This window comes from Phycodurus eques, chromosome 3 (genome assembly GCF_024500275.1).
Source record: "Phycodurus eques isolate BA_2022a chromosome 3, UOR_Pequ_1.1, whole genome shotgun sequence".
NCBI lineage: Eukaryota > Metazoa > Chordata > Actinopteri > Syngnathiformes > Syngnathidae > Phycodurus > Phycodurus eques.
In genome coordinates, this window is record NC_084527.1 from 9,086,452 (window position 1) to 9,096,554 (window position 10,103).

Genomic DNA, 10,103 nt, shown 5'->3' on the forward strand with positions numbered 1-10,103 from the left:
TTTGAGTGTATGGCGCCATATTGGACCACAAATACCCACAATGCACCCCTGCTGTCATCAACCAGGAAGTGAGGCAAAATCCGGCACGTCAGCAGTTCAACTCAATTATTTCCACATCATGTAAACCTTTTAACATCACTAGTCATGGCAGGGAACACCAAACGCCGTAGCGAATCTGTCGTTATTCGAAGCCTGAGGCGCTTAAAAGAGAGTTATTGGCCTTCTGGTGTGAGAGAGGTGGTTGTGGATCACGGAGAGCAAGAACCCGTTTTTTTGGATTGTTTACCGGTGAGTTTTGACATCTGATGTGACATTGGATTCTCATTTGAAATGGTTGTCCGTTTATAAATAAAAGTCCCAAATGAGGGGAACTTGTTTGACGAAAATGTACTTTGCGTGTAATTCAATAAAATAGGGGCAAAAAAGCAACTTGTATTTTTCGCTCATCTCCACGTGAACAGTTAATTTTATAGCAATTGTCGTTGGTTTTACAATGTTTAGATTAAAGTAAAAAAAAAAGTCAGATATTCAACATGAGGATAAACAGTTTGGAAAATGGATAGATGGATGGACAAATTATGGGTTTGACCGTGTTGCTGCGGGTGCCGGCCCATGTAATCAAAGAAAATGACAGGGCTGATGAAAAGGCTACCAAATTTCCATAAAAAATTATTTATGTGTCAGTGTCACGACACTGAGTAAGACGGGAGTAAAAAGGTATAAAGTAAGCAAGCAGAAATTGATGAGAAAAAGCAGTGGGACCATGGTTCTACAGAATTAAGAGGAAAATTTAAGGAATGAGATGGACAGTAAAAGACAGAAAACAAACCAATAGCATCAAGGAGTGCATTTCGACATACTGGACTGAACGGTACACTTCAAAATATAAAAGCACAAATCAGGCAAAGTCATTGTGAACAAGGAGAAACAACATGTAACAATTAATTGTCAAACATATGCTCTGGAAAGAAGACCAACCCCAAAATATTGCTCCGGGGTTTATCCCCGGTTATTCAAGAATTCTTCAAGTTTATTTGTAATTTTTTCCCTAAATTCCCCAACCATTCAAATGTGGGTTTAAATAGTTGTCTAAATGTGCCCTGCTATTGACTGGTGACCAGTAACCCAAATTCAGCTGGGATAAGCTCCAGTTCACCCTTGACCCTAATTAGGAAAAGAAGGAAGTGCTTTAAAAAAACAAAGGATGGCTGTATAGATAAATAAGCATCTAAAAATGCACAGATAAAGAAACTATGGATTTCAACTAAAAGTAATAACTATAGTTCCATTCTGAAGGTGGATGTGCAGTTCCGCATCATGACCTTGTTGTCATCTGTGGACATCTGTCGCCTGGGAGCAACCAGCCGGTACTGGAGGGCCTTGGTCCGAGATCCGCTGCTGTGGAGGTTCTTTCTCCTCAGGGACACGCCTCACTGGTCCTCCATCGATCACTTATCGATGCCACAATTGGAGGCACCGGAAGCCCTGGTCATGGCTGACGATGCAGAAGAGGGCGATTACGAGAGGACGGAATCAAAAGTTGACTACATGGCAGAGTTGGTGACTTTTAAATAGACTGATACTTCATTTTGAGACAATTCAATGACTATTGTTTTCCCGCAGGTATCTGAAAGGATGCCCGTCATGCAGAAAGAGATGGCTTCCTTCGTGGCCACCGTATCGAGTGTTGACGGCGTTCCTGCAGTCTCTGGTGCCCTCAGCTGAGCCACGCTATACTATGTTCGGGCCCGGCATGGAACAGTTGGATGTCTCTATAGTCACCAGGCTCATGCACGCCTCTGATGTTCTACCGGTGTCAGTCATCCCAAACAGTCAGGTCAATGGTGAGGCACCAGACTTTTTTTTTTCATAGTCACTTTTGTTCATTTTTGACAGCACAGTGAACCCTGGCCTATTTGTGGTTCGGTATTTGCAAATTCAAATCTTTGCAGTTTTTTTTCGGGGCGGGGGGGGGCGTGAACTATTCTCCATTATTCAATGAACAACTTTTGATTTCCTTTTTTTTAATGCCCTGGACACAGCAATGTCAAATCTAAAAATTTTGACTTGGCGTCACCTTGTGGCCACGGAACTACGTGAGGTGATGGGAAGAGCTTCATTTAGTCACCCCATACACTGCCAATTGAAAAAAGTGCCATGCCATCTTGCGGCATCTGTAGGAAATTAAAATCTTTTTTGGGTGAGCGTCAAGGGGGTCTTTGCTCATCATCTCCCGCGTTGCCAAAATACGTCTCTGCCTTTTTTTGTTGCGCTATTCTATAGCCTTTGTTTCCAGGACTTGCCCAAAATAACCATCGCAGACGTGCATCGTCTTTGTAAGTCCTCCTCCAAAGGACTGAGGAGAAAATTACGAGAAAGTCTTATCTATGCCTCTGCTTACAACCATGGATATGAAGGGATAAAGCAATATTTTTCCTAATGTTGTGGTTACGTTAGATATAGGTTATCAATATGTTAATAAACAATCCCTGTTAGTGATAGAATATGCATGTGGTAATGTATTAATGTTAGTATGAACATTTCCACTTAGTTAAGCAGAAAATGTCTAACGTGTTCTGTATGAATATAAATTCCTGCTTTTTTTTTTTAAATAGGTGTGTTGCATTATTAGTGTCAAACAAAGACAAACAGACATAAAGTGGTTGTACAGGCTTTGTAGTACTCCAACCACACTTATTTACCGAATCACTGAACCTCACTACAATAAAGCTGGCAGCCTTGCACTGTGCTTTACAAGATATTTTGTCCATCAATAGGTGGCAGTCTTGTTTTTTGTTTTTTTTTCTTCATTCCACTTTCTCCAACTTCATCCTTCAGGACCTTCAGTGATCGGGTCTGGCATCAGTTATATGTTCAACAACCAACACAAATTCAACATCTTTACTCTTTACTCGACTAACAAGTAAGTGCTCCCTACCCTGAATAGTATGTACAGTATTCTAGATTCAGCAATTTGGTGGTTGTCTCATTAAGCTGTTTATGTGCAGGGCAGAGAGGGACCGTGCAAAAGAAAAGAACCAGTACATGAGTGGTAAACTCTTCAGTCTCGTAGGAAGCGATGACTCGGGGCACCCAGTCTACACGCCGGCCCCTCAGGTGCAGCAGGTGTGCCAGGTCGTGGAAGGGGTCATCTATGTAGCCAACGCCGAACCGGGGAGAGGTGAGAGACCATTGAGTGGGGAAGTTAGCCAATCCCACTTAACTGGCCCAAAATGTATTACAATTCATTTACTACAAACAATACATATAAAATAAAATGATCTATGCTATTGCAATTTGTCTTCCACTACATGCATATTTCATCATTATTTCAGTGAAGAGCATATACTTTTGTGGGATTTTTGTTTTGTGGTGTGACATGAGAGTTCCGAGTGTAAAATTTATTTCTTGGCTCAAAAAAGGTTGGGAAACACTGGAAGAGCATTTTCACATTTGTTATTATTAACCAACCATTAAAAAAAATTCAGCTCATAAATTTTTTTTCTTGTTATCAGGTTAGCATTTTGCTATATTTTAATATACCTACTGTTAGCATGTTAGCTTTTGAGTAATGCTAATGATAAATAGGACATACTGTAAAAACAGGGCAAGATCATTCTTGATTCAGATTAATTCAAAATCAAAAAATAATCCAGGCATTGTTTATAAATTATTTTTTAATTATCCAATCCTCAAATTCTACATTATACTTAATCCTACGGCCTTTCAGTTCAGCGTCAGTTCTTCAGCATTAACATGCTATTTCTATGCTTATTGAACAGGTGAAGGAGAGTCTGAGGGTTCTCAGATTAGGGCCGTGCTGAGCTCCAAATCCAGACCACTACTGGTGCTCTCGTGCGTCTCCAGAGAGGAAAGTAAAGCAGTCAGAACCACCAGCATGGGAACCAGGCATCGAACCCCCTGTGTTGAGATGGCAAAGAGACTCAGCCTGCCCCAGTTGCCTAATCCCTGGATGGTAATTATTATACTTTGTAATTTAATAAATGAATGATTCCAGCGGGCCGGCATGGTGGACGACTGGTTAGCACACCTGCCTCACAGTTCTGGGGAACTGGGTTCGAATCCCGGCCCTGTCTGTGTGGAGTTTGCATGTTGTCCCCGTGCCTGGGTGGATTTTCTTCGGGCATTCCGGTTTCCTCCCACATCCTAAAAACATGTGTGGTAGGCTGATTGAAGACTAAATTGCCCTTAGGTGTGAATGTGAGTGCCAATGGTTGTTTGTTTCCATGTGCCCTGCGATTGGCTCGCGACCGGTTCAGTGTGTACCCCGCCTCCCGCCCGAAGATAGCTGGGATAGGCTCCAGCACGCCCGTGACCCTAGTGAGGATAAGCGGTAAAGAAAATGGATGGATGGATGAATGGATCGGCAGTAGCTCATCTTTAAGGACAAGTCGGCTCAATGCCCGCTGCCGACCAAATCCTAGTCTGCTTCCTGGCTGCTGTCGAAGTGCCTTTGAGGAACCTGTCTGTCTTTGTTTTGAAACAGGTGCAGGATACAGTTGCAGAATCCCTGTCGGGTCTTCTGGATGGAATTTCCTGGTTGCTGAGATCATCAGGTGTCAAAGTGTATGGTAGCTAGCGTAACCCACTCGTGGGTAGGCGATACTTTAGGTTCAGAAGGAATTGAGTGGAGTGTTATAAACACAAGAACAAAGTTTTTTTTTGTTTTTTTTTAACTCCGTTTAGCTGATTAGTTACAACAATAATAAAGTGGCATTTACTGAAATAAACCTTTCGAAATAAAATAAATTGTCCACACATTTTGTTCAAAGTCTAATGTGAGCCTAAATCAGAAGGTCTGATTCATCAAACTCTGTTCAGTCAGAGTGGACTCTAGTTTTGGATTAGTTGAGGTGTACCAGTCACAGGGGCTGACGTAGTCCTACCGCACTTAAGAAGGTAACGGTTGATTAAGTGAACTGAAACCATTGGACTTCTTCTGTGTGGGTCTATATGTAACAAAAACAAAACTTTACCTGCATTTAGAATACAGGCTTAGTCATCATTTTTATTTTGGTACTGAAGTGACACTCCAGGTATACCTCTATGTTTTTTCCGTGCTAAATTGTGCAACATTATTAGAACACATCAAAATAGTACTGAGTGTAATTACTCAGCATTATGACAATTATCTGCCCTTCTCTAAATCAATTTCAAATTTAAATATTACATATCAAAACTATTTTGTTCCAATACAGAATACTCAATATATCAGCAAATTACAAATATCAAATGGTTGTCTCATTCCGAAAGTCAATTTTGATGGGGAAACTTAACTAAATCATTTTGATTTAACTAGTGTTAAAAAGTTCAATCCCTGAAATATGAGTATACTTATGGTGTCTTAGTTTGCAAAATGAAGCGTTCAAGTCATTGTAATTGAGGAAAGGGCATTTATCACTTCGGTTCTATACAACATGACTTTTTTTTTTTTTTTTTTTCTTTATCTGCGGGGAAAATAAAATCCATAATAAATGTTGCACACGCCATACATTGTTTAGCCTGCGCTGTTTGTGTCCTGATGCTTCATAAGTGAGCCGCCTCGGTGTTTAGAGTTCACAATCATTTTGCCAGTCCTGACAAGATAATGTGCCTCCCTGACACTCTTTTGTTCTAGTTACCTAGGTGACCGCAAATCTCTTAAAATTAGCAACCTGCTTATCAAAATGTTCCATAGCCTCCATAATCATTTTCATAGACATGCGGGTTTGGTAACAGTGTGCTGATTGACGCAATTTAGGGGCATTAAGGCCGACTGACTTGTGTTTTGTTTTTCCCCTGATGAATTTTAAAGGGATGTAATGGTGGAGTCGCTTGTGTGCATGCATGCAGTAGGACGACCAAATAAACCTGTGGTGAAGCTATAATAGAACCTCTAGTGATGGCAAAGAGGAAAGTGTATGGCGATAATGGAACTTACTGCAACACAGGAAAGGGTCTGACTGACCAGTACAAGATTAGCAAGAACATTAATTCATAATTGACATTGTTATCAAACAAATGCTAAGGTACGGTAAATAGGATTCAGCTAGAAGCATAAATGGCTAATGACTTGCATGAAAATAATTAGGGAATTTTTCTCTTGAAGTGTCTTGTCGGGCATCTTCAGAAGGTGAGTAGTTTTACTCTAGTTTTATTGTCTGGTGGTTAACCTCTCTTTAAACTTGTGTAGCAGGTCATGTTGAATGTTACTTAAAGGATGTTCCCAGGTATTTTTATTACATGTGATGTGAAATGCTTTCATCAAAATACAACGCAGATCAAGAATTATAGGATATTGGACACTGTATTTGTGGTCTCGCTGAAATTAGCCCATTTTTAGGGGCTGGCCTTGTCTAATGGAAGTAAGCACCTGTATACCCTGCTCCATTAACTGCTGGCCCAATAGTGAGTACAGATTTTCTGAGCTTCTTTTCTGAGTGTTGCGACAAAAGCAGACCCCAGACTGAGCAAAGACAAATTAATTTTCAAGAGTCAAAGCAGCGGTATGTGTATGTGGCGCATGGACACATCACCAGCCACTTAAAAAAAATAATAATAATGATGCAGCTTTGCTTACCTTTTAGGCTTTGACATGAGAACAGCCTTGTCTGTTCTCTGTGGATGTGGATATTTCTGCATGATAGTACCTCTAATATTTCAGATAGTGTAGTCTGCTTGAAAGTGGTCCTGAATCTTCAACCAGCGTAGTAGATCATGCATTAGGTGGAGAACTTTGGAGGTTCAACTGTACTTGCTCGTGTGAAACCAAGGGTTACCAGTACGTACATTGCCGGGAGTGTGTTTGAATGTGGAGGCTTGCAGCATGTCGGATGGATGAACAAACAACAGACCTGTCATGGGTGTGTGTTATGGTTGTTGTCTTCCCCCTGTCTCGTACACACCCGCTCCTGAGAGCATCTTCCCCTCCTGTGCCTCGTTTACCCTAATTACCCCATGCATTTAACCTCCTGTCTCATTCTTTCTGGTCGCCAGTTTGTTGTACCTTGTTGTCACGTTCCAGCATTCCTTTTTTCCACGTCACCGACTCATTGTAAGCCTAGACTCTGTTCTGATAATTGACCTTGCCTTTTTGCCTCATGTTTTTTTGATACTGTTCCCTTTGCGGATTGCCTGCCTGTGTACCGACCTCTGCCAGTTTATTAAACCTCTCTTTTTGAAAGTGTCCATTTGAATTGGAGTCATGCATTTTGGGTCCTGTCCTTTGTTCCGTTCATGAAAAGACCTCCAGCTGCCTCTTGTCTTCTCCAAACAAATGAGAGGCCTCAGGGGTATGATGTCATGATGGCAGAACCACAGTTAGCTCAACCTCAGCCACTTTACAGACACATAACATGCATGTCCGATGCATTTAGAGACACCAGGAAGCAGCCTCTTGGAAATAATTGTAGTTTGAATCCTGCAGAACATCCTTTTGAGCCTTGATGACACTGAGAAGGGGGAACTAAATGAGCATAGAGGTTTTGCCTATTCATTAATGAACTTCAGGCCGCAACAGTATCGGACTAGGAAAAATTTGGGCAATGTTGCCCAGCCTGTTGGTTCACATAACATACCGTCTGTAGCCTGCCTAAGCACAAGCACATTTTGTTACCTGTTATCTGAACAATAACTGTATTTTTAGGAGTTTACACTTGTACACCACCATAAAGGAACTGAAATAAGGGGACTGGCACGGAAGACCTAAATTGGATGCTCAAGGAACCTTTGTACCCAGGTAGTTCTAGGTGGAAACTAGGTGGGGTATTTTAAAAGACCGAGGTAAGAAGGAAAGTTCCTGTGGTGGAAAATGGCCTAATATGAGCCCTGCGGTTGACTGGTTCAGGGTTCAGGGTCCGGGTGTTCTCAGCCTCTCATCCAAGGACAACTGGGAAAGTTGAAAACTCACCCGTGCCGTGCCACAGAAATTGGGGTCAAAAGTGACTCAAAAAAGATAGTTACAGTCCATTCACTTGTCCAAATACTTCTGGACCTAACTGTACCAAGATTGAACTAGGCTATTTTCTGGTAACATTAGTGTTACTGTACCCATTATGGATAAAGTCCCTCCAATTTAGTGAAACTAAATGTCTTATAGATTTGACACACCTCAGAAAAGATCATTATTCACAACCCTGCCAAATTTGTATGATTAAAAAAATCGATGAGTAGATAAAATGAGACTTCAAAATCCTGAAAAATAAAGCTTTTGTCTCCACACTCACATGCTGTGGGCATGTCCACTGAAGGCACTGAAACCACACCCAACTTAACTGTCAACTGTCAAAACCAATTTAAAGCTTTATCTCCACAATTCAGCACTCCATACGTAGTTCTCAATCTTTGCGTGTTTTCAATAATGATCCTCAAACGTTTATCCTGTTTATACTTTGGAAACAAATCTCTGTACAGTATTCACTTAATAGGTGCTTTAAATAGCACACCACAAATATGGACACAATGCACTGGACATACTACATTTTGTCATAAATACTGTTTGTGAAATGGTACTTTAGGACAACTAACTAAAATTGCCCATAAAAATCTACACCGTGCAATAAGACATGAGGCATCATCAAGTAAAACAAAGAAGCAACCTAACCCTAACCCTTAAATTAAGTTCTCTACCTAAACGGAACCGTGTCATTGGTTTTCCCAATCATCTCCTCTATCATGTCTTTACTATGCACTCCTTTCACTCACCCAGCTTTTCATCAGGTATAAGTCCCTGATTTGTATTCTGTGATGGCAACCGACATTATGGCAGTCACTGGCAGGGGGAAGGGGGAAAAAAAACATAATTTGCATGATGCTTCCACTGATTCCGTTTAAGCCTCCCACTTAATTGTGTTGTTTTGCACAGAGCAGGGCTCTCATGCTGACACTCTGTGGTTCTTACTCGTTTGGTGTCATCTCGCCAATTGGTATCAATTTCCTCGTCACTTGCCCCTGCTGTCCATCCCAACTCCCTCCTGCTGTCACCTTCATGGTAGGGCACTGATTTGTTATCACGGATTATGGTTCAGAGGCATATTCTCCAGACACAGCTTTTCAGCAATATAAATGTATTTTTTGTTTTGTTTTACCGCTTAACATAGACATTTGTTACTTAGTGAAAGTTAATATTCTGTTTTGTAGTATGATGGACTTGGTTTTTTAGAAAATAGAGCAATCATGTACGTATGATACATGTAAACCATTTTTTATTTAAATATTTTTTTTATTTTACAAATTGGTTTGTCAGAAACAAACACATCAGGAGGGGTTACTTGTCCAGGCAATGCTTAAAGTAACATTTTTAACATACTATGGTACAAGTATAAAAATAAATTCAAACAATAAAAATGAAAAAAAATGCCAAATGTGATGGCAAGTCACTTCGCATGAGGCTCACACATTTCACTCATCATGATTGTGTTTGAAGTAAAGTAAACCACTGTTGATTGTGACATTGAAAAATAATAGAACACAGTGACAGCACGTTCTGTGATGTTCGCTGAACTAAAGTCTCATGACCTATGTAGATGTCATGCCTGACAGAAGTCCGAACTCTACATTTTGCGTGACTTTGGAAGTCCTATATTTTGGTCAAATTCCAGATTTGGTCTTCAGCTTTGGTACCACTGTATTATCAAGAAAGAAAAAAACATCTGGTGGGGCACGCTTATTCACATTTAAATTCACACCTTTGCACAATTTAGAGTTTTCAGTGAACCTAACATGCATGAATTTGGAATGTCGAAGGAAGCCAGAGCACCGGGAGAAAAAACGATTGCAATTGCAGGGCACTGGATGTTTACTCGTGATGGTCAAAACTGGGGTAAAGGGGTCAGAGAATGTGTTATAACAATGAAGGTCCACAAATAGATGAAAGAACAGGCATGTCTGTGTTTGTGTGGCCCCCTGCAGCCATCTCCTTCACCTGGTTCTAATCCAATAGGCAGCACAGCCGCCGACATCACAGTGAAGCGTCACGCTCGTGATTGAAAGAAACCTAAATACATTACAGGGGACTTGAAGGGGGATGACACAAAGGCCACTCTCCCATTACACTGAGAACACAAATACACAGAGGAGCAAACATGTTATGTGCAACATTATTC

At 40.9% G+C, this 10,103-nt stretch overlaps 1 protein-coding gene across 1 annotated transcript; it reads left to right on the forward strand.

Moving 5' to 3' along the window:
- Window positions 1-94: 94 nt before the first annotated feature.
- Window positions 95-7,186, forward strand: fbxo4 (F-box protein 4). Its single transcript, XM_061671925.1, has 7 exons — window positions 95-288; window positions 1,297-1,556; window positions 1,624-1,844; window positions 2,839-2,923; window positions 3,009-3,181; window positions 3,783-3,976; window positions 4,508-7,186. Exons 1-7 carry the CDS (start codon window positions 145-147, stop codon window positions 4,598-4,600), a joined length of 1,170 nt encoding a protein of 389 aa, XP_061527909.1. The 5' UTR covers window positions 95-144; the 3' UTR covers window positions 4,601-7,186.
- The last annotated feature ends 2,917 nt before the right edge of the window (window positions 7,187-10,103 follow it).

What these genes read in the sequence shown, in the direction of transcription:
- fbxo4 (XM_061671925.1), top strand. Translation starts at nt 145, where the DNA reads ATGGCAGGGAACACCAAACGCCGTAGCGAATCTGTCGTTATTCGAAGC. An exon ending in ACTCTTTACTCGACTAACAA is followed by an intron (nt 2,924 to 3,008) that starts GTAAGTGCTCCC and finishes GTTTATGTGCAG; the next exon opens with GGCAGAGAGGGACCGTGCAA. An exon ending in CAACGCCGAACCGGGGAGAG is followed by an intron (nt 3,182 to 3,782) that starts GTGAGAGACCAT and finishes CTTATTGAACAG; the next exon opens with GTGAAGGAGAGTCTGAGGGT.